The sequence below is a fragment of the Gambusia affinis genome, linkage group LG21, assembly GCF_019740435.1.
Source record: "Gambusia affinis linkage group LG21, SWU_Gaff_1.0, whole genome shotgun sequence".
NCBI classification, from domain to species: Eukaryota; Metazoa; Chordata; class Actinopteri; order Cyprinodontiformes; family Poeciliidae; genus Gambusia; species Gambusia affinis.
In genome coordinates, this window is record NC_057888.1 from 16,558,328 (window position 1) to 16,586,128 (window position 27,801).

The 27,801-nt window shown below is 39.2% G+C and overlaps 3 protein-coding genes across 8 annotated transcripts; 1 reads left to right on the forward strand and 2 right to left on the reverse strand.

The window, feature by feature from the left end:
• Positions 1–36: 36 nt before the first annotated feature.
• Positions 37–14,859, reverse strand: nsmaf (neutral sphingomyelinase (N-SMase) activation associated factor). Of its 2 annotated transcripts, none has more exons than XM_044104251.1 (31): positions 14,662–14,859; positions 12,592–12,678; positions 11,599–11,677; positions 11,227–11,288; positions 11,018–11,054; positions 10,875–10,925; positions 10,603–10,674; positions 9,087–9,134; positions 8,940–8,992; positions 8,713–8,842; positions 8,556–8,624; positions 8,344–8,452; positions 7,187–7,363; positions 6,987–7,066; positions 6,770–6,860; positions 6,080–6,143; positions 5,789–5,840; positions 5,313–5,433; positions 4,752–4,883; positions 4,621–4,663; positions 4,345–4,511; positions 3,696–3,807; positions 3,407–3,465; positions 3,187–3,254; positions 3,034–3,101; positions 2,826–2,949; positions 2,548–2,631; positions 2,179–2,329; positions 1,848–1,950; positions 874–983; positions 37–665 (listed from the first exon to the last, which is right to left on the reverse strand). In XM_044104251.1, exons 1-31 carry the CDS (start codon positions 14,697–14,699, stop codon positions 571–573), a joined length of 2,736 nt encoding a protein of 911 aa, XP_043960186.1. In that variant the 5' UTR covers positions 14,700–14,859; the 3' UTR covers positions 37–570. The 2 variants fall into 2 exon arrangements, with proteins under 2 accessions (XP_043960186.1, XP_043960185.1); XM_044104250.1 differs by having other exon boundaries at positions 8,556–8,627; positions 14,662–14,804.
• Positions 14,860–15,677: 818 nt separating this feature from the next.
• Positions 15,678–20,704, forward strand: LOC122824685 (transmembrane protein 241). 2 transcript variants are annotated; one of them, XM_044105548.1, is made up of 15 exons: positions 15,678–15,907; positions 16,567–16,613; positions 16,699–16,776; positions 16,874–16,955; positions 17,048–17,125; positions 18,259–18,284; positions 18,664–18,715; positions 18,795–18,843; positions 18,930–18,972; positions 19,628–19,663; positions 19,901–19,935; positions 20,034–20,103; positions 20,219–20,312; positions 20,395–20,459; positions 20,542–20,704. In XM_044105548.1, the coding sequence occupies exons 1-15, from the start codon at positions 15,836–15,838 to the stop codon at positions 20,603–20,605; spliced, it is 891 nt and encodes a 296-aa protein (XP_043961483.1). In that variant the 5' UTR covers positions 15,678–15,835; the 3' UTR covers positions 20,606–20,704. The 2 variants fall into 2 exon arrangements, with proteins under 2 accessions (XP_043961483.1, XP_043961484.1); XM_044105549.1 differs by lacking the exon at positions 19,628–19,663 and having other exon boundaries at positions 15,708–15,907.
• On the reverse strand, positions 19,681–27,255 carry rbbp8 (retinoblastoma binding protein 8). Of its 4 annotated transcripts, XM_044105545.1 has the most exons (19): positions 26,840–27,255; positions 26,466–26,682; positions 26,342–26,384; positions 26,171–26,266; positions 25,587–25,678; positions 24,782–24,854; positions 24,301–24,497; positions 24,126–24,218; positions 23,790–23,863; positions 23,122–23,189; positions 22,771–23,035; positions 22,529–22,673; positions 21,976–22,049; positions 21,746–21,863; positions 21,493–21,639; positions 21,370–21,412; positions 21,202–21,289; positions 20,990–21,131; positions 19,681–20,907 (listed from the first exon to the last, which is right to left on the reverse strand). In XM_044105545.1, the coding sequence occupies exons 2-19, from the start codon at positions 26,566–26,568 to the stop codon at positions 20,810–20,812; spliced, it is 1,959 nt and encodes a 652-aa protein (XP_043961480.1). In that variant the 5' UTR covers positions 26,569–26,682; positions 26,840–27,255; the 3' UTR covers positions 19,681–20,809. The 4 variants fall into 4 exon arrangements, with proteins under 4 accessions (XP_043961480.1, XP_043961482.1, XP_043961481.1 ...); XM_044105547.1 differs by having other exon boundaries at positions 24,301–24,476; positions 26,466–27,255; XM_044105546.1 differs by having other exon boundaries at positions 24,301–24,494; positions 26,466–27,255.
• Positions 27,256–27,801: the final 546 nt, after the last annotated feature.

The following is a 27,801-nucleotide window of genomic DNA, read 5'->3' on the forward strand; positions in this document are numbered from 1 at the left end:
TTCTGTTGTGCTAAAACAAACAAACTGGACGACCGCTTTAGAGGTAATTTTGTGTTTCTGTAGCAACACCTGAGCAACATAAAGCACTGAGACACTGGTTCCACATTAAATAATAAAATGCACATAAAGCAATGAAATTAGAAACATCAATGATTAAAAAAAATATTAACATCCATCCTATGAGCTATACAAGCCAACCTGCTTGGGTTAACAACTGTTCCTCAGAATAACCTAACAAAAAACTAAAATAAAATAAAATCCGCACAACTATCGATAAATGACAGGATTAAAAACAATTGAAAATAAGGCGATTACATTGGTTTAGCTTCCTGCTCTCAAGCAAACACTGCATTTAGACATGTTTGTATTTCGATATATCTGACAACAATTAACATTATGGTAACATTACGTCCTCCACCCAACTTTCTGACATACTATAAAGGCATAATCTCAGATCTTCCTAGCCGTGTCACAAGTCTGTTCCTTGTACTTGGGTCACATGATCAGAGGGAAACATGTCCTGTGGGTTTAACTAGAAGATTTGGTCTCTGTTGCTGCAGAGAGAGACGTTTAGCTCTGCAACCTCCAGAACATGATCTGTTTGTCCTCTCCACCTGTGATCACCGTGCTGCACAGTTCATTCATCCACATGGCGGTGACGGCACCTGGAAAAGCAAGCACTTATATTTATTAATCAGCTCACTGTTTGGCGTAAAAATAACTGAATTAAAGAACACAAAGTCTGCCTTTTTAACCTGATTCTTCAATAACTCTCGCTGCCTTGACTGTGTATGATGACAGTGAATCAGAGTGGATTGTTTTATTACTATCCTTCATGGAAAGTTGTGGTTAACTCGTAAAGATGAGTTGTACCAGAGTGAGCGGGGATTCTGCTGATGACCGTGTTGCTGAGCAGGTCCCATAGAAGAAGGTCACCAGATCGTCCTCCACACAGCACCGAGCTCCCATCCCAGCAGAAACATCTGCAAAACGCAGAGGCGCTGATAAGTCCCACAGATAAGGGTCTTCATAAATAACTCACAACAGCAAAAATAAAAAAGATGGCAACACACCATAAACTTCTCCAAATTTTGTCGCCTTACAGCCATAAACCGTAATGTATTTTATTGATGTCCAAACACAAAATAGGACAGAACTGTGATGTGAAGATAAATACATGGTTACCATATTTCCTGCACAAATAAGAATCCGAAAAGTGTCCCAGGGTTTAGTACTTAGCTCCTTCTACGCAAAATAGCTCAAGCTCAATCAGACTGAACTTTCATTTCAAGTCTCATCTAAGATACTAGCCTGATCTAAGATATTCTTGGCCCAATCATACTCATGGACTTTGACTGGGCCATAAATGATTTAACCTAAAAAAAACCAAAACTCTTCTTTTGCAGACCAACAGCTTGTCTTCCAGGATCGCCCTGAATCTCCCTACAAACCCAAAACAAATGTGAAGTATAGACAAGATTTCTTACAGTTTTCTTTTTTCACTTTGCATTTCTGCAGCTACTCTAGAGTTACTTATTATTTTAAAACCCAACCCTGAACTCTAGAAACTACTAAGATGACTGGTTGAACTCAATTTTACTTATGGGTGTTTTAGTAAAGATCAATACGAATGCATGCCACACTTTTTGGTTTTTAATTGCAAACCATGTGTGCTTCACCTCCACTTTGTAATGTGTTGGTCGGTCCCATGAAATACATGATAGTTTTTGGTTCATGGCTATAAAAACCTTTCCAAGGCACGTTTAGGTTAGCAGCTTCCAACCACTTAAAAAATGTCAAAAGGCTTCAGATGTAGCGACGTCATACCCAAAGAGTCCGTTTCCTACCTTTGCTCCTCCTCAGCTTTAACAGAAGAGATCATCATTCCAGTCTGAACGTCTATCACCTTCATACAGCAGTCGTCACCAACGCTGAGAACATGTCTGCTGTCTGAGGAAAGCAACAACCAGAGACTTGTTATGAGTTACCCAGACCTTTCAAACATGCTTCTAAAAATATATATTCCAGGAGAAACTTGAGTATTCTCTATATAAGACAAAGTATTTTATAAAATCGAAGGGTTTGTGTGCAGAGTCGATCGATGCTGAGGTTTAGTCATATCGCTGCTTTCGTCGCACGTGGCAGAAAGAAAATGCCGTTTGCTGTTGTGACACACACCAGGACTGAAGGCAGCGTGGTGAATGGTTCCAGCATGGCAGTGGACCTGCTGAAGAGCCCGGTAGCTGCTGGTGTCCCAGATGGTGACCGTCCCGTCTTTACAGCCAGACGCCAGCAGAGTTCCAGCGGGATTCAGACTGACCGTGTTTACCTGGACGTAAGACAGCAAGGAAGCCCGGTTTTAATTAGCATCAAGCAAGAAAGATTTAGCTGACAATCCTGCAATGAAAAGCATAACACATATTCTAGTAGAGATAATGTTGGATTTTTTATTTTTTTTAATCCAAAAATAAAACGTAGCGACTATAAAATATAGTAAACTGATGCAGAGATATTAGAAAACTTAAAACAGGTCGGCATGCGACTCACCCCGGCATCATGTTCCAACTCAGCCAGCAACTCAAATGTATTTTTTTTGTTACTGGGTTGCTTTTTAGAGGAGCACTGCCATACCTGTAAAAATTAACACCAGAACAAAAAAAATAAAAAATAAGTAAATCGGAGTAGTCAAGTGAGGCTTTTAAATCAGCCAGAAAATTGCAATCGGATCGTCTTCAATCAATGGAATGCTCATCAGAATGTAAGTCTTTGTAGCGTTTAAAAATGCCTTTTTGCAGGTAAAAAAGAAAAATAAAAAAAAAAGGCACCTTAACAGTGGAGTCCCAGGATGCTGTATAGAGCCTATCATCAAACCAGCACATCTCACTGACGGCGTCATCGTGACCCATCAGTGTGTCCTGCCGCCGGCCGTATGGGATGGAGTAGAAGTAGCTGCCAGGGACAGACAGACAGAGGAGGTCAGGAAAGAGTCATCAAGCAAAATTCATTAAGCATTCACTCAGTCACAGTACTTACACGTTGTTGTCCCACGAAGAACACAACACAGTTTTCCCGTCGGCCAGCATCAAGCATGAAGATAACGCCTGGAAAACAGCAGAGAGGTTTACTGTTCGCAGAGCCGGACTGTTTTACATGGTGGAAAACGGACGGGAAAATCCAGCTGGGTACCATGTTGGAGAAGGAAACGCTCCTCTGGAATTCCTTCAGCTCTTTGGAAAACATTTTAAGTGTCGAGTCTGGAATACAGGCATAACGTTGACAGAACAGTAAGACATGTTAAGTTTAACTTAAATTTGATGGAGGAGGAAACTGTCCAGTTGCTTAGCTACCAAACAACACGCTGTACTAAACAGGATTTTTTTTTTTTTTTTTTTTTAATTCTCCAAACCTTGAGATGTAGAGAAGACAGAAGCTCCGTCTCGAGTCACAGCGATGCCCGTCACGGCTCTGGACGTTTAAAAGGCAGAATTAGTTACCCTTAGGAGGTTTACTTCTAATATTTCATAAAAACAAATCTAAGAAAAGATTTTCTGTCGTCACAACACTAATACAATATTCCAAAGGAGATGATGCTGCCCAAATGTCATGTCTGAAACTAAACTTTCAGTTCTCTGCTCCGCTGCGTTACATTTATGACTCTTCTATTACCGTGGCTGAGAAGAGAGCAGCAGACTTACTCCTTGTGGATTTTGTGGCTGGAGATCCGCTTCAGAGTTCCCATGTTGGCCCAGGCCATCTTCCTGCTTTCCTCAGTCAGGTCTTCAAACGACGAGTCCTCACACAGAGAGACTGAAAGAGCACGCGGAAGAAAACGTTTCACACCGCTTTCTACACTCCATCGTGTTACAATAGCACATTTTAATAGGATTTTGTATGATAGAGCAACACAAAGTGGCAAATAGTTGTGAAGTTCACATAAAAGTGGTAAGACTAGAGCAGTCAGAAGTTTGGTTTGCCACAATTGATGTCAAATACGATGAGACCAAAATAAACTTTTTCACAGAATAGAGCGTGCTGGGCAAAAAGAACCAACAATTTATATCACCCTGATGGGGGGAAACATTTAAGGGTATACAACTGCTGCAGATTTTTTTATTTTGGTGAACATTTTTCATAAACTAAACTTTTTCTACATTGTTTGATATTCATGTTTGCGATTGCAACATGGCCTCAATTTCACATCCACTTTATGGACTGTGAAAGTTGCCTTTTATTATGAAATCAGAAGGCTTTACTGGAGCAGATTTACTGGAAAACAGTAAACGTGTGTTACTAATAATGCACAGTTGAAATTGAGGCATCTGAATGTGCGAGCTGCAGCGTTACCAGGGGACAGCTCGCCGACGGCAGAGTTGGCGCTGGAGCTCCGTGTGAGGCTCTGGAGCCTGGGTGTGATCCTCTGGGGGTGAGGGCTCGTGAAGAGCTGCTTGGGCGTCTGGCCGAACTCCAGGATCTGCGTCAGCATGGCTATTCTCTGATCCGTGTCCTCGATGCTTCCCGGGCACACGGAGAGAGAGTGGGAGAGTGGTTAGTCATGAACCTTGCAGAATAATAATAATTATTATTATAATTATTTTCAACTGATTTTTTTTTTTTTGGCACCTGTCACAGTCCATCCCGCCTTCGTAGGTCAACGGGTGAAAAACTAGAAAGAAAAAGAAAAGTATACATGAAATTTTCGGAATAGTTTGGGTTTAAAGTGACTTTTTTTTTTTTTTTAAAGTGAGTGTTACCATTATGAGCTTCAACAGCTTCACTGCCCCTCTGTTTGAAGCCAAACACCAAGTCGATCCAGTCATGAAGGTGCTCGGATACATACTGACTCTCCAAGGCAAGCTGGTGCTTTTTAAGAAAATCACTGGCATCTGGAGAGAAGATAAAATACACCTCAACTTCATCCTATGCATTTCCCTGTTAAAGTTCCACATTTTCCCCCATGATTAAGGCTATGAATAATAAAATCTCTTTAAGTCAGTTTCCCATAAAACTGCAGCATGTTTATGTCAGACTTTTCTGCTTTTGTCGGGCTGTGAGCATTGAACTTGTACAAAACAGACTGAAAAGAGATTGATGAATGTTTTACACAAACGGGACTAGAAATAAAGTCAGAAAAATAAAACATATTTTGTATTTACAGTGTAAATGATAACTAGTTCTTCATTGTCAGCTGGTTAATGAGTTCAACTATTTCCCCTTATTCAAGTAAACATTGAAAATCATTAAATCAAATTCCAGGTTTTTGCAGGGTGTGTAGGTCACTCTGCCTGGGATACGCAGACAAAAAGTTAACTTACCCGAAGCCCACGGAGGGAGAAGAACGTCACCGACTAACGTTCCATTCTGCTTTCGGCCCAAATCAAGACTCAGTCTGTTTTCCAGGAAGCTGGAGTCATTTCTATAAAACTCTGGGATCAGCTGCAATAGTAAGGACACATAAAAATAGAACACACTCCTCCAGAGATGCTTTATTTGCAAACTAAAAACTTTTTGTTTTGTACCCTTAAAGTGGAGCAAATCTTTCGTAAAACAATTCTCTAAAGTTCTTAAAAAACAATATTCTCAATAACATTCTGCTGGTTCCAAACAGCTCAGTTTGAATAAAAGGCATACAAAGAAATCATTAATACTGAACAAATGAGAAATGATTTGGCTGCTTTGATCCCTGCGATATTCCACTAGGGGTGCTGTTTTAAAAAACTGCTGAGGAAACCCACAAAGGAGTAGGAAGACTAGTCCTGTCAGCGCTCTGTGCGAGACGTCCAGGTTTTACCTCTTTAAAGTCTGTTGCTCCCTCTAAGCAGTTTTTCCATGTTTCACTGATGCTGCAGGAAACAAAAGCACCAAAGTAAATATTCTATCAGAAAAATGAAAACACTTGATTTTTTTTAAAATTTATTTTATACACAAACGGCTGATGATCATCAAAAGTGGACATAATAAAAAAAATTGCAATTTTTGTGGAAAATTTGATGAATGAAGAATTTTAGTTGAGGTTAATATAAGAAAACAAAACATACAGATTTGTGCTTTACTGCATTTTGATAAGTCGGAGTAATGCTACCTGTTGAACATGCGGTCTGCGTGGTCAAAGCGGCCGTTCTGCAGACACAGCATGTGCTCTGGAGCTGATGGGAGAGGACAGCTTCTGTTACATTTCATCAAAAATCGGATTTCATTTTTATCTAGAGCTGAAGCTATTAATTGGATTAATCGTGATTAATCGTTTACTGAAATAATCAGCATGTAATTTAGTCGTCTTTAGGTGGAATATAAAGACTCAAAAAACATAATTAGAGCAGTAATTAATCCAAAATGTGTGTTCATTTTGCCTTTTTGATAAACAAAAAAAACCCTTTGTCCATAAATCTGTTCCACCCAAAATTCCTCAGGTTGTATACCGTTAGCTTTACCTGGTTCAGATTTACTAAAAGAATGTTATGGTATTGAATTTTAGGCAATAAAATGTTTATTTTCTTATTTAAAAAATAAACTAAATCATTTGTTCAATTGCATTTTTAATGCATTTCTAATATTGCATTAAAAAAAGTGCTACATGGTTAAATGAAACGTCCTTAAAACGTGCTGTTCTTTTCAATTAATCGTTAGAATAATCGATTATTAAAATAATCATTACTTGCAGCCCTATTTTTTATCAGATATTTACAATTAAAGGACCTGCAATTGTATCATTCATCTTGTCATGAATTTTCATAAATGCTGAATAGTTTTGAGCTTAAGAGCTTCAACGTACCGACTCTGACGAGGTAAAACAGAACGTATCCTGGAGAGGAGTAATGGCTCCCGTAGATGAAGCGCGGTTCAGGCATGCCTCCGTACCGAGTCTGTGAGAGCAGAACCACTCAGAGGTTACTGAGGGAGGAGGTTGGGGGTGGGGGTGGGGGTGGGGGGGTTGTCTCCTTGCACACAGCAAGAAATTAAAATACAGAGAACAACTTTAAACCTCTCACCAGCAGTCTGTCGAGTCGCTCCTGATTCAGGGCTCCAATGGGTTTACTCAGGTCTCTGAATGTGTCCGGATTTGCCAAGTCTTATCAAAAGAAAAAGGGGGGGAAAAAAAAAAGCATTGAATAAATCAGAACCTCTTTTACAGCTTTGGGGTTTTTTTACCCCCACACATTTCCTGCTTGCAACAGGCAGACCGACCCACCTAACTGTGTGCTGGTGTAGTCGGCTATGACCCAGGGGAAGACGGGGTACTGGGACAGGTCGTTGCAGCTGCGGTCAGCCAGGTTGTTCAAATGGAGGAGATACTCATAGTTGCTGAGATGCCCGCGCTGCCACTGCAGCATGTAGCTCTCTGCTGTGTGCTCCTTGATGTGATTCTCTGAGCCAAACAGAGGACAACTCAATGAAATCGGATTCATTTTAACATTTCAACACCAACAATAAGGGATCTTTTCTCCTGTATTTTTACAGTACATTTTAAACTCTACTATTTTCACGTAAATAAATGGCAACTTCAGTCATACATGTATTAAAAAATAACAACAATAAAAAAAAAAGTCTAAATGTCTGATGGCATTAGGAACATTCTCCACTTTTTAAAGTTTTATGTTTCTTAATGGCTTGTTGTCCACGTAACCATTGCAACTAACGCGCCAAAATGCAAGATATCGAATCTGGAAATGCATTAATAAACACATGAAATGATTGTCAAGTGTGACTGAGAACCAGATCATTTATTCAATGTTTTTTTAGGTGCAGAAATTCATGACATGTCATGTTCTCCTATGATATAAAGATGAAATACCTGGTTGTCTAAGAGCTCAACTTAGTTGTATTTGGTTCTTCTCAGACTTGTTTTTCAGATGGATTTTGCTAGTAAGTATGAGAAAATCTTTAAAATGACTTCTCGTGTTCTTGTTTTTTTATTCATAAGCATAAGAATTAAGATATACTTTTTTGACCACCCAAGAAAAAAGAAAAATTGCTCATTTGTTGACAAGCTGCTCCCATCCAAAGAGTAACATATTAGCAAATGTTAATATGGGATAATAAAATTAATAACACAAATGTGAAATTACAAGATATTTAAACATGACCGAAATACAAAATATAAATAAAATGAACAAAATAAAAATAAATATGGAAATATGTGAATCCATAAATGAGTTCAGAATAAATTTCAAGACATTCAGAGTTGGGTGTTGTGTAATCTGGTGCCTACAACCAAAAATGATTTCCTTGGATTTTATTATTTATTATTAAATCATCTTTGAGGTGCTGACTAATTTTATTCACAGTTGTTTGCATTTCTGCTTGCTGATGACGAACGCTTTCGAAAGCTCTCCTGCGTTTTCTTACCCAGAAACGTAGCGATGTAGTAGTAGATTTCATCTCGGTCGGCTGGGCAGTAAAACTTCAAGTAGATGTCAGAACACAAGTTATTCTCACTACAGAACACCTCCAGCCCCTGAAAAAACACAAAGACACACACGTTTTGTAATCTTTTTGTAGCTATGGACGCGACAGCAAGGGATGTTTTATTTTTGAAGCAGCCGTCCAGCGCTGCTCACCAAAGGCCTGAGCCCGTGCCGTCGCTTGTAGATTCTCCTGACTTCGTTCAGTTTGATTTGAATCACATGCTGCTGAAACGACACGCGAGGTTAAAGCGGGGTTTCCGTCGGACGGCATCGTTTTGCGAGCAGGTGGCCGCTGCGTCTGTGGACTCACCGGATGTCCGTTAAGGGGCTGGAAGTAAAGGTTTTCATTTGTGACACAGACGTGGCCCGGGTTGCACACCAGAGGCATCACCATCTCTACAGGACACTCCATGTGTGGCCTCTCTGCAACACTCTGAAAACTTCACAGCAGAGCATCGTCACATTTCCCCAAAATTAAAGCTATGTCTTTGCTAGTGTATGGAATTAAATCAGTATGAATTTTGGATATCTGCTTACCAATTCTTATCAAAGGACGACCTTGCCAGGCGGGACTGCAGATTTGCCGCAATCTACGAAATATGTCACGGGATGAGTTACTCAGGTTCTTTTTTTAATGTTTTTTATTGTCTGAATTGAGGTGAGGTTAGGTAATGATCAACCTACCATAGCCGTCTGGTCTCCTAGTTTGTCCAGACAGGAAGCCCTGTGGAGCTGCCAGATTTAGGAGGATAAAAAACAGAAAAATAACAATGAGATAAAAGGCTAAGAGAGGATTAAACACATTCATCAAATTGATTTTTTTTTTTTTTTTGGGCAAAAAATACTACAAAGACTCCAGGTCCCAAATTTGACATAATGAGTGCATCCCTGCTAATAGGAAACATTATTTCCTCTGTCCATGAATGTGCAGGGTGGTTGTGGCTTTGCTTTGCCAGCAGACTCCATGTTTTCAGTGCTTTTACTGTGACATCATCAGTAAAGAAGCGGAGGGTAGCAGTGTGCTCACCCAACTACCTAGTAACACCACAAATTTGTACAACAGTACGAAACATCCATGACACACACAAGAACATGCCTGTGAGGCCATTTCTTAAAGACAGTCTAGTGCCAGTGCTGTAAAAATCACCTGAGTTGTATCGTGTATTTAGTCCTACTGATATGTCCCCATTTAATATTTCTGCTGATGTTTTGGGAAGGAATGGTTCCTCCTGTGTGGTGAAAATGGAGGAGGTGGTGAAGACTAGGGCTCTTATTTCACAATCCCCAGGAGATCCATTGGTTTTACTGCCCTGTGGCTGAGTTTGACCACTTGGAGCCAGCCTGCCTGTCATCCATCTGGTTTCCAGTATGAACCCAGCAGGCTCCCACTCTGGCAGTTCTCTTGAGTCAGACTATGGGTGTTTTTTTTTAGGTTTTCTTGTGTAAAGTTCTAACAAGTGGCCAACTGAGTTCTTTCCTTGTTTAAAATGAAATCAGGAGAGGGGAGTACCACAGGGTACTAATCTCAGACCTCCCCTTTTTTCTATTGTCAGTGCTGCGACTCTGTGCTCTTTTTCAGGATCTTTGCTTTTTTTTAAGCTTTATTTTCTGCTCAACACCATCAGTGCTCAGAAGGACACCTTGTATTTATCTCTCTTCCTATAAAACAAACCCTTATCAAAACTAGGAGTGAATATTGATTCTATCCTGACACTTCACTGTCAAGTAAAATTAGCAGTAGACAGAAACTTTTCTCCAATTGCGACCGGAGCAGAAGCCTTTTTGAAGTTGTTCCAAAGATGCAGTGTAAACTGATTCCTTCCCCTATTAGCTCCAAACAAATGTGAGATATGGACTATAATTATTATTCCTTGGTTGCATTTGATTTAACTTGTTTGACTCAGTATTTTTAATAACTTTTATACAATTTCTGAGTGTGTTTGTGCTGTTCTTTTACTCTGTCCTTTATGCTGCGTTTACTTTGTTGAGCTTTGCTAATATTGTTAAAGTACCTTGTAAATGGTAGCTTATGTTATAATTGTGTTGTGAATACCTTAAAGCAATGAAAACAAATTGAAATTTCCTTCAAGTAACACTCTCAAAAGACACAACCATCTTGAATAATTTGATTTCTGAAAATCAGATTATTTGTGATTATTTGAAATCATTTATAACAATAATCACAAAAACAGCCACATACCTGCAATAATGTCTGCACCACATCTTCTGTTTTGCTCCAAACTTCCAATTCAAAGGTCAATTTCTTTGATCCCTGCCAAAATAAGAGAAATTAAGTTAAGCAGGCAGAAAAGCTGGCAGTTTGCTCTATTTTACCAATTGTTTAAAATATTTCTTATGTAACACTGTCAAATATTGAGTTTTACTTTCAGATTCCTCTGTTTAATTTAATTAGATTTAAATGTAAAACTTATTTTATATATATATATATATGATTTTCTCCAGCTGACTCACCCTTTCATTCCTATACGGCGCAATGATGTTGCTTTCCTTGATGAAAATAACCTGAAAGGAAAAGTGAAAATGAATCGGGCACATTCACTCAGACTAAATAGAAAAGTGCAGCCATTATTTGGAGGCCTTGTGGAATATCTCACCTGCTCACAGGAAACTGTGATGGCCGGTGGCCTGGGCCTGAGAGAGGAATACAAATCCGATGAGGTTGAAATACGTTTAGCAGACTGGGTTTTTACAAAACAACGCATGCAGCAGAGCCGCAAAACACTTCCAAGTAAGCAAACCAGTTTGACGAAACGACAAATATTCGAGAGCTTTAGGCTAAGCTCAGAAACGAAGGGAAACTCACTCGTAAAAAGGGTTGTTCTCTTTCTCCACAAACTCGATTCTCTGACAGTCTCGCAGAGGAATCTGTACAAACATCAAGGATCGATTAGGATATGCCATAAAGACCGACACAGCTATTTAAAAACTTGCTAGCACATGTAAATTTCCTGATTGTGGGATCAATAAACTCTCTTATCTCACCTTAATCCTCGCATCACATAAACAGCCCATCATAAGAAAAGTTATCAAGTCAGTCTTTATTGCACATGCTCTACTTGATGTCTTAACTTTCAACAATCCTACATTGAATGGTTTTTATGATTTCTAAAAGTGCGGCACCCGTCTGCATAAACTTAAAGAGACAGAAATCTACATTTGCCGTATCAACACAAACCTTTATGATTGGCTCTGCAAGTCCATCTGGATCAAAGATGATGGATCTGGAGCAAACTTTGAAGGAACCTCTGACCTTACTGGAAGAAAAAACAAACAGCTATGATACAATTTTATTTAAACCACATTTACAATTTTATTTTAAAGAACCAAAACCAAACAAGTTGCATATTTCAGAAAAGTCAACAAAATGAACTACCAATATTTGTGAGCTAAAGTTTTTCTTTGTTTTAATTCTATAAAATTAAACATTTTCTTGCATGAAAACAATCTTTAAAGAAAATAAATGAAACTTGTTTTTTTTTTAACTAAAGATTCAATTATTGCCACAGCTATTTGAGTGGGTCACAGTCCATTAATATAATATGCATATATAGAAATGACCGTTTGTTGAACACGTGCATGGAAAACTAATCTGTAACATAAATGCACTTTATTCTCAACGAGACACTGCCATGAAAAAAATATATACTTAAAGTAATCTAATAAATAATATTTTTAACTTAAATATTCTTACTGGTGCAGAAAGATTATAATACAAACAGAACATTAAACAGAACATTACGATCATGTACAACACAGCACAACTGGAACATTTTCGAATTCAGAATGAGGTTATTAGTTTGTGTTGTTGTGCTGGTAGCATTAGCTCCTAAAACAAACCTCAATCAACTAAAAAACAAAAGTGAAAACTACAGCACAGCTTAGCTGTCACATAGTCACTGTGTTTATATTTTGCTTGATAAGATCTGATCTTAACCTTCCTTTAGTTTGCTCACTCTTTTATTACATAATCGAACAGCTTCTTCAATAGGCTTCTAACTTTAAGCAAACAGAAGCCACCACAGGCATGAAGCGAACATTACAGAGGTGACAGATTTAAATCAGTCTTTTATATTTCAGGAGAAAAATAAAAAAAAGAAGAAAGTCATTTCCTGAAGCAAAGCAGATGACGAGATTGAGTTTCAGAATTTCCATTAATGCTCTCACTTACTTCTCCTTTATTGAAGGGCTTGTCACGTGGTAAGCAGTGTGCTGCTCAAAGTAATATTCCTCCAAGTCCAGCAACAAGAGAGAAAACCTGAGAAAAAACCCCAAGACAAAACAAATCAGCAAAACTGCATATCAGGCAACTGAAAACCAGAATATTAAAAAAAGAGACTAAAATACTACTAAAATAATTAAATTAGTACAGGATATACAGAGTATGACTATTTAGTTTCATTGTAGTTGAACAAAATGAAAAAAAAAAAAAAAAAACAAGTTGGTTATTGAAGGACTCTTTGGCTATTTATTGCCCATTTTCCCACAAACATAGACTAACTTTACTCAAATAATTCCTAAAGATGTCAAACTACATTTGTCTGATCCCACCTCAGGGGTGATAACATTATTTCAAGTTTTTTTATTTTTATATCAGAACATGGTAACCTATTTACCGCAGGCTGTTTGGTCAGCGTGTCCACACAAAACAAACAAAGGCTTTCTGTCAAAGAGGCTTAATCATCTAATTTAACTCACATGTTGCCTGAAGAGCATCACTTTCAGCTCGCAGGTTTCTTTTAAGATGGCCGATCTACAAACTTGCGTCGTGAAATGAAACCGGTGAAAGTAATTGCCAAGTGAGGTCCAGTCCGAATTGTTCAAAGTCTTAACTCAAACACACAAAACAGCACGTCTCAATTTTCAATTCTTGCTCTAGATTTTCAGTTGGATTTAGGTCTGGACTTTAACTAGGCCATGCTAACACATCCAAACAAGGGGTGTTAAGCTCAAAACCTTGAAGGTTGGAGTGCTGCAAACCTTAGATACATCTTTGCTCCAACAAACCTAAGTGCCTCTGCAGCACTTTATAGCTTGTTGATCTTATTGTTTGATCCAGGCGTGGAAAAGAAGAATCACATCTAAAAGTTGCAGAACTGGAGATTAACTGGATGTTTATTGTCGTAGTTCTGCTGGAAGGTGAATCTCCATTCCATCCACCAACTAACGGGTCATCTTTCAGGACTGGCTTGTATTTTTGCTTCATCTGCCTTCCAATTAATGTAGACCAGCTTATTCACTATTACTAAAAAAAAAAAAAAAAGCAAAACAAACAAAAGACAAAACCACATTGCCTCAAAATTTCTATCGCTATTTTTCATCATGGGGATCAGGGCTGCACATTAGGAGAAAACTGGAAAATGAAATATATTAGCCCTTTCATCGTATTGTTCATTGTGAAAAATGTATTATCATAATAAGAATAGTCAATTGCGTCTTGATAAATCCCATTTAATAGTCTGATGACAGCCATGCATTCACTGCCATACAACCGCCTGATAAATCTATTTTCCTCGTATTTTTTGTCACCACTGTACCGCAAAATATCGCGATAAATTTAATATTCCATATCGCTCCAAACAGTCATTTGAAAAAAATAATACGCGCTCTGACACTACTTTAATATATTTGCTATATATCGAGGATGGTATCCTATAGCCACACGAAATAGAGGTTTTGCTATCGTCTGAACAAACAAGAACATATTTATAATTTGTTTTCTTGTTGCTGACGGAATTCTGCGTGCTTAAAGGTATTTTACCTGCAACAAAAAAAAAAAAAAAATGTATTGTGCAGCTTTTAGAATTCCAACATTAAAACCTGTCTTTTTGCTGCGACCTCAGCTTAGAGCACCTACTGTCAACAACACCGTCACCGGTGCAAAAACCACCATCGATAACCTCAACTCGGAGAGGTGAGGTCATCGATGCTTGTATGAGATGATGGCTGACATAAATATAGGTTACAATGACTTAGCCCTTATTATTTCCAGGCATGATATGAAGCAGCCGTCATGTGTTGTTTCGCCTTGGCTTGTGCAGCAGCTTCATGACTTCAATAATGAGAAGCTCCCCACAGCTGTCAGAGGAGCTCTCGTTAGCTGAGTGACCCACACGGTAAATAAATGACATTCAGCCGCAGTGAAAGCAAACACGCCGCAGCTGCGACTAAAAAAACAAAGGCTACTCGACCTCCCGGGCAGAAACAATAAGATGGTGACAAACGATAGAGCGGCACTAACCTTTCTTTGGTTCGCTCTTGCGTCTTGAGAAAGGCCATGACGGCACCGCATCCTCCTCAGAAACTCAACACCGAGTGCTTTGCAGCAAAGATATGTGTCAACACGGAAACTTGCATGAAACCACGTGACCAACTGTTAGCCAAATGAGATGTGTGATAGAGGAAAGAGTCCTCATTCTGACTATTTTCTTTTACTTTCTTCTTTGAGGGGATAGCAAGAAATATTACTGTGCTGCGGGATATCTGTCAAAAAGGAAGTCTAGAACCAAATGATTTTCACTGTTTGTGGAAGAAACATTTTATCCGGTTGTTTGATCAAATTGTTTCAGTTATATATTTTTTCATGGTCATTCATTCTAATGTTTTGCTGTTAACCATTCGCTGGAAAGAGTTAAACAAAGCAAAAAAACAGATGAACTCAAGGTTGGAAACAAAACCCAACCATGGCCCTCAACGCATACTGCCCAGCATGTCTTAGATGTTTCCCTGCTTTAATAATCTTGAATTCAGTTGACGTTTGGCTAACAGGCTTTTGCTGCAGTCATCTGAATCTGTTATATTAAAGCAGGGAAACATCTATAACATGCAGGGTAGTGTACTGAGGACAGCAATGGGAAACGCTGCAGTACAACATAGTGATACAAATAAAAAGGTTTTAGTGGATTGAGTGGGATGTGATATTCTGTGTGTATCTGCAATTATCGTTGAACAGACATAGTAAGTAAGTAAGTAAGTAAGTAAGTAAGTAAGTAAGTAAGTAAATAAATAAATAAATAAATAAATAGAGACACAAACAATAATAATCAAACATGTAAAATCTCATATTTTGACTGGATGGTAGTTGTATTTTTATACAACTACCTACCATAATAATAATAATAATAATAATAATAATAATAATAATAATAATAATAATAATAATAATAATAATAATAATAATAATAATAATAATAATAATAATTCATTTAATGTCGACGGTGGAGGCGGGCGCCCCGCGAGCGAGTCATCTCTCCATTTGTAGACGATCTGTGTTGTTTGGCGTCTTGACGTGTCGTCAGTGAGGGAAGTTTCCGAGCTTGAAAAACACTTCTGTTTGGGAAGGCGCCATACATTGTATCAAATGTAGGATTTTGTGTAAACATAATGTATCTTCTGCAGACTGTCTGCGGAACATCATGCACTGGAGGAGCCACGTGTCTGGCTTCGCGTTTAGCTTCGTTTTCATTGTGTCGTATTTCACGAATAAGGTAAGCCTTAAAAGGATAAGGGAGGCTATAAATGCCTGGTTTTTATATAGAAAGGGTTTGTTGGTAAAGTACTCATCCGGTGTGATTCAAAACGCAGCCAGGATTATAATAATAATAATTAATAATAATAATATTAATATTGTATTATCCTACGGTGTAGAAGATAAAAGGCAGCTACAACAAAGCTCTACTTAAAAGCCCCAAAACAAACATAGACATTTATGTTGTTACGTAACCACGTGACGACATAAATGACCATGCACGCCTTTTTTTCCTGATGCCTTTCAAGTAAAATCAAGTGCTACCAAGTGTCTTCAGAAGTCCATAAAACAGTTCATTTGCGATTGTAATTTAATCCCAGCATAAATCCCGCTTTTTTGTGAACATTAGTGAACAAAAGAGAACGCACATCATCCTCAACATTGAAACAAGGATGATGGAAGTGGCAGCATCATGCCTTTTCTTCAGCAGGGAGAGTGAAAGTGGATGGAGCCAAAAAAAATAAAACTAAAATAAAAAATGGACGCTATTTCTGAAGGAAACATGCTTAGACACCCGAGTTTCATCAAAACTAATTCTCAACCCTAATAATGAATGATGGCACCACACTGTTCTGTTTCATATCTATTGGAATATAACCCAACCATTTTATGTTGCAGTTTGTCCTGTCTGTGTTAAAATTCACCTATCCAACTTTATTTCAAGGGTGAGTAGGTCAAAACAAACAAACAAACGAACAAATTAACCAACACTATGTCTTCATGCATAAATTAACAGATTGTTTTTCCAAGATGGCAGACATTTGTTGGAGCCGTCCTGCTTTTTCTATCTGGAAAGCTGGGCTGGGTGGAGATGAGTCGCATCCCCAGGTACTCCTCTGCTGCTCTTCTTGCTGTTTATGTTTTACCAGCTTTCCAGACATATCTTGCGTGTGTGTGTGTGTGTGTGTGTGTGTGTCGGCTACAGAACCGCTGCTCTCTCCTGGCTTCCGGGCTCATTCCTTTTTGTGGGAAATATATACGCAGGCTCTAGGGCCTTATCACGAATAGTGAGTGACGGAATAACTACAAAAATTATTTCAAACATTTTTTATACTGTGGTTTCTCACTGCTTTTTTTCCCGCTCTCACTTCCTGCACAGGACATTCCCTTCTTCTTCACTCTTCAGAATTCCTCCCTTGTAGTTAGTTACATAATCGCCCGCGCCGTTCACAGAGAGGTGAGTGCATTCGCCGCCTGCTGTTTGCGTTATTTCGTTGTGTCTGGGCAGCTGGGTTCTGTTAGAACCAGAGCAAAAAGCCGTATCAGTTCAATTCAAGATAGTTGGTTGTGGGCAGGAAGGGCTCTCCTGCAGCAGTCTGTATTAAGGCGAATTTGAAGAAGCCTCTGACGGAGGACACCGTTTTTATAGAAGAATTATCATATGGGTTCCCGTGTGATCTCTAAAAATCTGAAAAACGATGCAATTTTTGGCATGAGTGCCCCTCTTTACATTTTGTCACATTACAGTCAAGTCAACATATTTTCTTACGCTAGCGTCACCAAACAGCTGGATTAATAGCGAGATTAGATGGATACAGAGACTCCTATAGGCTGCATTACATTTTTTTAGGGGTACCTGACTAAAGACTATTTGTATTTGTTAAAAGTTCTGAAAACCATGTATTATTTTACTTCCACTCAGTAATTATTCTTTGGCCTATTAGGGCTGGACTTTAGAAAGATCTTACAGGGGCAGCAGTCCAGGCCCACAAATAGTTATGTTTTGTAATGAAGGCATCTTTTTGAAACATTGTACCTTTTGTAAAACCCATGACATTAATATTGTTACATTTTTTTCTTAACTGTAATAATAACAGGTAACAGTTCTCCTCTTGGCTCCTCTTTGAAACCTGCTGATCAGTCTGAATGCAACATAGTTTGCGTGACATTTTTTATTTTTTTATTATAGGTCACCAAAGCCAGCTCTGGCCTAGAGGCCTTTATTGTCCTAAAGCCAGCCCTGGGTCTATCTCGTAAAATTTCAATGAAGTGAATATGTGGTTGCACTGTTGACAGCACTGTGAAAAACTTCGATTTGGATTTAGATTGAGATCTAGAGTCAAACAGCTGACGGTCATTCAGGAACCAACATTTGATTTCTTAGAAAAAGAAAAAAAAGAGACTCAAGTAATTTAGACAATCACCCTACGGTAACGTCAAGAATTAGTTGGTGTTCATTTTATTACACTTTGAACACAGCCTGCGCGATTTTTCGATCCGAGAACTCGTCATGAACACGAAAAAATGTAGTCTGTCAAAATTGGATTCTTGTACAGTAACATGAGTTTTGTGTTCTCTCTTCTCCCGCAGAAGACACAGCGGCTTAAAATAATCAGGTGAGCTTTTCTGTTCCGCCACTGTGGTAATAGAAAATCCACAGAATTTTACCACTTAAAAAAAATAATAATAATAATAATCTGCTCCTCACCAGCCCTTGGATGTGGGTAAGCGCAGCGTCGGGTGAAAAATAACATTAAATCACGTGGGACAAATTGGACACCCAGTGTGTATTTATAACACTTACAGTAATTTACATAAATTTGCTAGACTGAGATATTCCGACATCTTCGGTGCAACACATCATTTAGTTTTTATCAAAATCTAAGGATTTTGGAAGAAGTTTGAATACACACCACACTTTCATAATGTTTTTTTTTTTTAAAACACATTTAGTCATACATTTCTACATCTATATTATCCATCTCCCTGCTGCAGCGTCTGCCTCCTGCTGCTGTCAGCCGTCAACCTGCCCCTGTGTGACCCTCAGGTAACGGTTCTCCACAATGAACTGGAGGGCGTAACGCCAACACTGCCGCACGTCTCGTCACTCTATGCTTTCGTCACAGTTTGACCACAGCGGCTACGTCTGGGCTCTGTGCCATCTCTTCTGCGTCGGTAAGTACGGTGGCACGCGGCCGATCCTGACGTGGTCGGTTTAAAAGTCCGACGCGTCCTCCGCATGACCGATCTGTCGTTTCCAGGCACATACAGAGTGTTTCAAGTTCACAAGTCCACTAATCTGAGGTTAGTAGAACACCTGTAGTTGTCGGACGCATTTTTATGTCAGACTAAGATAATCTGAGTAAAAAAAAAAACAACCAAAAAAAAACCAATTTGGTTCTATGTGAAAAAGTGGTCACAGAGAGGCCACACGTTTGTAGCCTTCTCACTAGCTAGCAAAGTAATCTTCACAAAGCTTATAGATGGTTTTCACAGCTTTTTTTCTGCAAATATAATAATATTAAATGTGGTTGTATTTTCCTATCTTTCTTGTCTGAGCTGAAATATTTTAACAGAAGTCTAAGAGGGCAAATATGTTTTGTCAGCACCATGTATATCCAAGATTTGGTGGTTCAGCCAGATCTTTTTTTTTGTCCTCTTATTACTCAGATTTCACACCTGATAATGAAATGCTTTCCAGGCTCCCTACACAGCTCTGCTCCTCAAATGCAAACTTCATTTTATCATCAGGAGCTCAAAATCTGGGTTTGTTTCCAGAATATCACTGATTACAAAACATCAGGAGATGTAACAGAAAAATCTCAGCTTTGTTGTATCCTGAAAGAAATAAATGCCAAAGTGAAACAGTAACTACATACTTTACTTTTTTTTAATTTTTATTTTAACGACTCATCTCAGTTAATAAAAAAAAAAAAAAAAACTTTTTATTTTATTTTAGTGACATTGACCAGCAGTGCATCAACTACTTGTTCAGGTAAGAATACAATCGTATTAAATCGGAGTTCATGGGAATTTATTTTTTTTGTTGATTTTGTACAATTCTATTGAGACATTTAAAACATACCAAAAGTCACAAAGCAGGGCTGTAAGTAGCAGAAGACTTCTAATCAACGGGACATCTCCGAGTCTTCAAGGGAGGCTTTAATCACTTCTATTAGGATTGTTTGTCTTTCATACAAATATTCAACAGCCGTCCTTGTGTTTGAACTAGCGTGCTGCTGCTGGGTCTTGCTGCTCACCCAACAGGTATGACCGATCAAGTGGCGATTTAGCACACCTTTCGGTATGAATTGACGAAGCTTGGCGTGTGCGTGTTTACATCGGACGACTTCGTCTCCCTGCAGGTGACATTACCGGTGCCTTGGAGTTCCCCTCCCTCCAGTCCCACACGTTTCACTGCGGCTGCTGCGCCAGGTGACTGCAGATAGCGGCGTCTAATGATGACTTGACGTTAGATAAATGTGAAACTGTTATTTAGAAACAAAACAAAAACATGTTTTAATTCAACTCTGCGTTTCTGCCTCTGCAGTGCGTTGTTGGGGTTTTTGTTGCTGTTGGCCACGGTCAGATTAAAACGCGGGCCGTCCCTCGAGCACTTCAAGGCTTGGGTTTTTGTGTCCAAGGTAAACGTCACAACATGTCCGACAGGCGGCAGCTGCTTTCAAATTAATAGGAGGTCATTTATTTGGTACCGTTTCCTCCCAGGTCACAGCCGTGCTCCTCTCTCCTTTGGTTTTCAACATGGACTTTAACTCTGCGTCTCTACTTTGGTAAAAATTTCACTCTGATTTCTAGAGAATATGCCTTATGAAATTACACAAAAGCTTTAGGATTTTGTTATTTTTTTTACAGTGTGATTGGCAGCCATGTTGGAGAGGCCCTGCTGCTGTATGCAGACAGAGAATCTCCACCATAAAGACAAAAACCTGCACTTCTTCAAGAGATTTTTTTTCCCCCATTTCACTTTTTTATTTTTATTTTTTATGTCTTGTCTGATTATCTGAATAAAACTATACATGTAAGCACATGTGTTTTATCTTACAGTTCTACAGGAAGCATAAAGTTTTTACAGTCGCATATAAAGCTGGAACGTCCAGCTCTGGTAACATCTGTAGTGGTTTCAGCTCTGCTTCTGGCTTTTCTTTGGGGTGAACAAAACATTAAACGGCTGTCGCCTTCGTGAACGAGCCTGAGGGTTCTTCTCCTCCCTGATGTAACCTGAGCAAGACACAGAAAGCTTTCAGCTCAAGGCATTGAAAGGTTGCACTCGTCCTGTCTTTGCGGCTTAAAAGTCGGTTACCTCTTTCGATGCAGGTCTGTGTTGACGGGAATCCGACTTCCCAGAAGTTTTCAGGGGTGCAGGGTGGAATGTAGCGGTATCGATGCCTGGAGCAAGCGGACAACTTCTTCTGTTTCTCCTCCTCGGGCAGATGAGCGTAGTACTGCAAGGAACGGGGAATTATTTTAACAAAACCCGACGTTACAGGACGGGCTCCAACTCAGAATACGCACCACTTCACATTCCTTGCAGGTGGTGCCCTTCAGTTTTCTCCTCTCGTCTTTCTTGCGAACGACGGCCACGTGTGCAAACGTCGGCCGCCTGCGGCGTACAGGAATGCGTTGGAACCCATGCAACCCTCTAAAAATAATCTAACACGCGTTGATCGAGAACTTTCTTACCGGGTTCCGCTGTGGCACGCAGGAGTTTCAGGAAGATCTTGATCTAGTTTGATGGGTAAATCAGAAATCAAACTCAAAGTAGGTGCCTGGTGATTGATTGGTTCTTTCAATCTAGACGCGTACCGATAATCTCAACTTCCTCGGCATCGTCATCGCCATCATCACAATGCCGACTCTGATCCAAGCTGGAGCAGGTGTACGACTTGTACTCCCCGAAAGTTGTTGCATCAAACATCATGTCCAAACTGTCGTTGGCCTTGTCGCCGAGTCCTAGGAAAATTAAACGTGGCCGATTTTTTTTATTACTTATGGGAATCAACCACCCAATTTCTCTGCCCGCTCATTTATAAAAAACAAAACAAAAACTCGTCTATACCAGACTTGACGCGTTCCCCGTCCTGACCGTCCTCTGCTCGACGCTGCAGCATGCTGTGGCTGACCCAGGTGCAGTCGGTGTCTGCCAGCTCTCCGGGTCGCTGTTCTTCTTCCACTTCCTAAAAACGCAGCAAACCCACCTCAGAATTATGATTTTTTATTTATTTTTTTTTTTTCAAGGCACTGTGAGTGAAGATGATAGAGACGGCTATAAAGCTGCCGATGCCGTACCTCGCTCTCAAACATGGACAAGGCGAGCGCGGGGTCGACGCTCCACGTGGACTCCACCATTTCCTTCCTGCCGGCTGGGAAAACACCACAGTCAGTACAGCTGGAACGATTAATCGTGAGGAATCGATTATTGAAACAATCGTCAACTAATTTACTAAATCGATTGTTTTACACCCCCCAAAAAGGCCATTTTCTGAAGGAACAACACATCCAGAGAAGTAGTTAATTCAAAAGTGTGCAAAATACAAATCAATTTTGAATCTAAGGTGAACAAAAAAAACTTTGTCTGTAAATACTTTCAACACAAAAGTCCTCAAGAGGCTTAGTTTTAACTTGTCCTGGTTCAAATTATGTATAATGAAAATACAATTTAAAAAAATCTATTAACCACATTTTGCTACCCATTTATTTGCTGATTAATCCAAAGAATAATTAATAATTTATTGGATTAACAATTACTACAAATGTTACAATTTTATAACCGATTAATCGTCAGAATAATTGATTAATTGGTAACTAAAATAATCATTAGCTTATGCTGTAAATGACTAACCGTTGTTAGATTGAAGGCATTTCTGTGACGCACTCCGATCCTGCGGAGGCGCTCTCCTACTTCCATCTGGTTCGTCTCCAGCTTTACTCAGTGGCTTCTTGAAAGTGGGACTTGCATAAGAGATGTTCAGCATTTGGTTTGGACCCTGTGGAACGTTAAGCGATTCTTCTGAAACTGTATTTCTGACAAACGCCAGGTCTTGGAAATTGAGTTAAAACATAATTTTAAAAAGGCATTGATACCTGGTTGCCCGGCTGCTCCATTTTGAAGCCAAGTGTGTCGGTCTGCCTCGTGGTTTCAAGTTGTAAGGGTTTAGCTTCCTTCTGATTATCCACCTTCTCTTTACTCCCCGCTCTGCCTTCTCCCTGCTGCTCAGTGCCACTGTTCTTCCGTTTGGCCCAGCAAAAGGAACCTTCCTCCGACAAGCGTTTAATGCTCGGAAGAAGAGACGGCGATTTCTCCGTGGTCGAGTCTGGATTTCGGATCTGTGCTGCTGAAGAGAAAGGCCTTAAAGTGTGGGAAATAATAGATTATTAGAACTACTTGCTGATAAAACAGAAGGATCCAACATAATCAAATGTCTTCTTGCTTGCCTTAAACGAGCGTTGCGCTTCCAGATATTCCGTGTGTCGTCTTGATGACGAGGAGTCAACTCGGCTTTCTAAGGCAACGGATTTAAAATGAAAGAAGAACAGATGCCTGTCAAGTTGGCTGGGATGAAAAACAGGCCGACAGCATAAAAGAGCCTTCAACATACTTATTAATTGGTATCGGGGGGCCTTTCAACATACACTGACCAAAAGCACACAGTTCCAGTTGGCATTTGTGATGGTAGAACAGGGATATATTTTACTTCCCTCAGCTTTCAGCTGACTGTTGGTGGTGGTTCTTTGCCCAGACTTGCTTGTCGTAGTTCAAGTGTTTCAAACTTTCAATTATTGCCCTGCCTGCAGATTTAGGAACGGAGTATTTTCATTTTTATCTTTTCCATTCTGAAGAGAGGCTCCAATTAATGGAAAGTGATGGACTCTCTAATCAACCTATGAGTATAAATTTAAAAAAACATGTTGATGACTTTTATTTTGTAGAAATTGTTAGGAGTTAAAATAAATGTAGCACTTCTGACTTGCTTTTTCAAAGCAATTTGCTCCATAATGTAGAAATATTTCACCAGTGCAATAAAATATGAATACATTTTTGTTACGTATATTTATATGTTGGGTGCTGTATGTGTGGCTTAATCAAACAGAGCTGTACTTACAAGATGACGACAGCCCAGCACCTCCAAAGCGCACGTTTCTGCAACTACGTCCTCCGTTTCTTCTTTCATGTCATCTGAAATAATAGAAATTTCAAAATTAAAGTCCACAGGAGAAAAAAAACCCACCACCAAACTTTACAGAACCTTAATCTGAAATTCTACAAACAATAGTACAAGTCTTATACTTAGTAAATATGTAAATATGCGATTTCTTTATGCATAAAGAAATGCATTTCTTTATGCATAAAGAAATGCATTTCTTTATGCATAGAGGTGTTTAATGACGCCTCTTGCTGGTGTCATTAAACTGTAAAAACCAGTAGGATGTGGTTATACTTGAGCTCTGGGATGTGTCCAGTTCACAAGTGTTTGGCACGAGCACTTCTCTCCCAGAATTCTTTGCACCTCCATCAGCCTCTTTCTTCAACTCTTTAATAAGAATAAAAAGACAGATTGAGGCATATTTTATCGCCATGAAAGCCGCTTGTTGGTGCCTCACGATGGGACCGACCATTAAAGAGGGAGTTATTCTTCTGTGGCAGCGGCGTCTCGGCATAACGAACACGTCTGCTCTTGTCGGGGTGTTTACGTTTCCTCAGTTTGTTCGCCGCAGGCAGCGAGCTGGTCAGGATCGGCGAGTCCGGGATGACGCCGTCGTCCTGCTCCAATGTCTCCTCAAGGTCCGCACTGATGCAAAAACAACATCTGCTGATGAAAGGGGAAGTGAAACTTCCCTCTACTTTCCTGTCTGACACCAGAACCTGAGAAAGTTGCTAAAAGTATCAGAGAGCAGCTAGTGAAGACCTGGGTTCAGTTTTCAAATAAAGAGATGGTTTTTTGTTTTTTTTTGTCATTTCAACACCAGATTGAAACTATAACAATAAATGGCTTGACTTTAGAGGACACGGCTAATAAGATAATTAATTAAACAAATGTTTAATTTGAAAGAAAACTACATTTCATGCTGCATTTATTTAAGCTGGGAGACTTACTGACGCATCTTCATCTTCTGCAGCTCAGCTTGAAGATTTCTGTTTTCATCTTCCAGGTTTTTGTTCTCATTTTCTGGAACAAAGTATATATATAAAACTCTTAAATACATCCCAGAATGTAAGATCATTATGCCCAGTGATGCTCAGAATGACAAAGGTTCAAAATACACATGGTTCTTCAGGCTTTGGTAAGTAGACTGAACAATAGATTAATCGACAAATAAACCTCTTAATACTTGTATGAGCTTTGTTTTATATATATGTATATATAAACCTTTTAAAACAGCTTTGGCTGTGTGATTGAATGGTTTCTCTCATTGTACATCAATTAGTCTAAATGAATTTTAAAAAAACAGATAGCATATGGGGATGACCAGCCACACTGATTAGTGATTGACAGCGCAAAGACCCACCTCCTGGCTCTGATTGGTTGCACTGAGGAAAGGCAGACAAGCTAATTTTTTTTCACAGATTATCCGTCTCATACAATTCTGTCACAACATGGTGACAGGTTTCAAAATGTGGAAAAAAAAAATTTTTTTAGGGTTAGGGTTACTGCAGCTTTAATACTTTAGACTAAAACAGCCTTATTGATTTGTGTACCTGCCATCTTCCTTTCTGCCTCTTTATAGTGATGGTGCTTTTGTTTTTAGCTCCACCTGTTTTACATGATGAACCTGCCCAGTTTATAACCCTGGGTTGGTTTACAGAGCTGTTATGGCAACATGTAAACATTGAGGTTTAAGTTTATTTAAGCTTACAAAAGGTTGAAAGTGCCTCTTCATATAGAAGAAACAAAACTTACTTAGTTTATTGATGACATCCAGATTCTGATCCTGGCTGCTTTTCAGCTTCTCCTCCAAGAAGGCACATCGATCACACTCTGCAACACGGAGCCTGGAAACAGGAAATGTTCTTCTTAGTTTGCTAGATGTCTTACAGCAAAATTGTGACACTTCAAATGTGATATTTGAAGTGTCACAAATATCACATTTGAATTCTGCATCTGTGCACACAGCTGCATCTGTGTCAGCTGTCCGCTAACACAGATGCAATAATTATGGAGGTATAATCTCCCCACCAGTGCTCAATGTACTGAGATTTACATTAGAAATCTTCCTATTGGTTCATAGATGCCTTAGTAGAATCACTCCTTCAATTGCTTCAGTCTCATCTTATTTGGGAGCTATTTGAGCGTTTAGCTTCTAAATATGCGTTGGAAATAAATGCAACTTGAACCTGCAAAGCATGCTTTTTATTTTATTTTTAAAACTATCCTAACTTTGCTCCCTTGTCAGACGTAGCAGTGCATTGCAACCACATCCACCAGACTGTTTACCCTAAAAGGTCCCTGGGCAAAACAGAAGTGTGAGTCTGTGAGGAGGCTACCTGTCTTCCAGCAGGCTGATGGAGTCCTGGAGGCTTTTGTTTTGTTCCTTGAGCTGCTGGTTGCGATTATAAAACACCTCCAGCTTCTGAGCGTCTCTGCAGCGAAACAAAGTTCATCTCAGCTGGCCTGCGGGTGACCAGCGCAGTTAGCAAATGGTGCAACATACTCACAGACAGCGGTCTTTCTTCAGCTTGCTCACTTTCGACTCATATTCTAGAGGACGAAAAATGCTGAACGTGAGTGTCTAAAGCATAGCTTTAATCACTTTTATTTAATCTCGGCTGGGTGTGTTACCCTGTACTGTGTTCTGGTGGCATTCTTTTAGCTGCCTCCAAACGTCTTCAAAGATGTCAGCGGGACTGACGGAGCAGCCGCTGCGGTCTCCTGGACTACTCATCCTCCTTTGACCCGTCAACAGGATATTTTTTTATTTATTTAAATGTAGACTAGACTTCGACTATTTAATAAATCCAGCTGCGAACTTTCCAAGGCAGCTTCAGGAACTAAAATACTACAAAGAAACAAGAAAATAAAGTTAGACTAATTGGTTGTGGCTCATTTAGCTCGAAGGAATGACACGAACAGTATGTACACAAAGAGGTTTGAGACACCACTACAGCAAAGTGAAAAATTTCTACGCTGAACCGAAAACAAACATGTCTCTCTACCTTGAAGTTAGCGCGCCGAGTTGCATCATGGGAAGTCTTCTTCTGGTCGCTGAAATCCTGTGGCTCTGGCGCCCTCTGCTGTTGAAAGCAAATTCTTTCCCTCTCATTCTTTCCCTCGGCAAGGTGACTTGCCGAAATTTTTTGTCACGTTACAACGAAAAACTTCAATATATATTCTCAGGATTTTACAAGATAGGACAACATATGGTTAATTCGGAAGTAGAAGAAAATGATACGCTAATTAGAAACATATTCACAAATGAAGATTATATTTTAAAACAAGAATCCAAACAGAAAATAACTAGCAATAATGGCATATCGTGTATTTATACGAGGAAAAAATGTGTTTATATAGGCTCATTCATTAAATAAAAGCTTCATATTGAAAAATAAAGGAGACAATTAGTAATTTTCAAGAAAAGTCAGTCTTTAATAATTAATCAAAATATGAATTGCCAAAGAGGCAAATTTCCCTTAGCAACTCTTCAAAAACAAGTAAGACCAGAGAAAACTACTACTACTTATACCTGAAAATGAGTTATGTATGTATAAAGTCATTATTTAGTCTGTGGAAAGTATTTGATTTAAAAAAGAAACAAGAGGTTTTCCCTTATAGTTGGTTTTTATTTTTAGAGTACAAAACATGAACCAAAATCACAAAAATAACATTTACAAAACAGATTATTTAACTGAGGTGACCGAGGCAACATAGAAAAAGCATGTCTGAAACAAGTGATACTGGTGGGTTTACTTTGAGGTAAGACAGCGAGCCATGTCGAAGGGTAAAAACAAACAAAAACAAAAAAAATCTTGAACTGTTTTCACTTAGTGCCTTCATTCAGTTGTGCTATTCACAACTGGACTTGAACGATATGATGTTTTCCTAACATAGCCACAGTTAGCAGTGATTTAATGCTGTAGTGCGTCAGAGCTACCCGGACACAAACTATCTTGATGTGAAC

Bases quoted from the DNA above. Each gene is read 5' to 3' on its own strand.
- nsmaf (XM_044104250.1), bottom strand. From the start codon at position 14,699: ATGGCCTTTCTCAAGACGCAAGAGCGAACCAAAGAAAG. The intron at 11,678-12,591 runs GTAAGTGAGAGC...TTTTTCTTCCAG, and splicing joins AGCCCTTCAATAAAGGAGAA to TAAGGTCAGAGGTTCCTTCA. The intron at 7,364-8,343 runs GTAAGAAAACGC...TGTTTGGCTCAG, and splicing joins CTACATCGCTACGTTTCTGG to AGAATCACATCAAGGAGCAC.
- LOC122824685 (XM_044105548.1), top strand. From the start codon at position 15,836: ATGCACTGGAGGAGCCACGTGTCTGGCTTCGCGTTTAGCTTCGTTTTC. The intron at 17,126-18,258 runs GTGAGTGCATTC...CTTCTCCCGCAG, and splicing joins CCCGCGCCGTTCACAGAGAG to AAGACACAGCGGCTTAAAAT. The intron at 19,936-20,033 runs GTATGACCGATC...GTCTCCCTGCAG, and splicing joins TCTTGCTGCTCACCCAACAG to GTGACATTACCGGTGCCTTG.
- rbbp8 (XM_044105545.1), bottom strand. From the start codon at position 26,568: ATGAGTAGTCCAGGAGACCGCAGCGGCTGCTCCGTCAGTCCCGCTGAC. The intron at 22,050-22,528 runs GTTAGTCATTTA...GTGTTTTCCCAG, and splicing joins ATGCCTTCAATCTAACAACG to CCGGCAGGAAGGAAATGGTG. The intron at 21,864-21,975 runs GTACGGCATCGG...CTGCGTTTTTAG, and splicing joins TGTCCATGTTTGAGAGCGAG to GAAGTGGAAGAAGAACAGCG.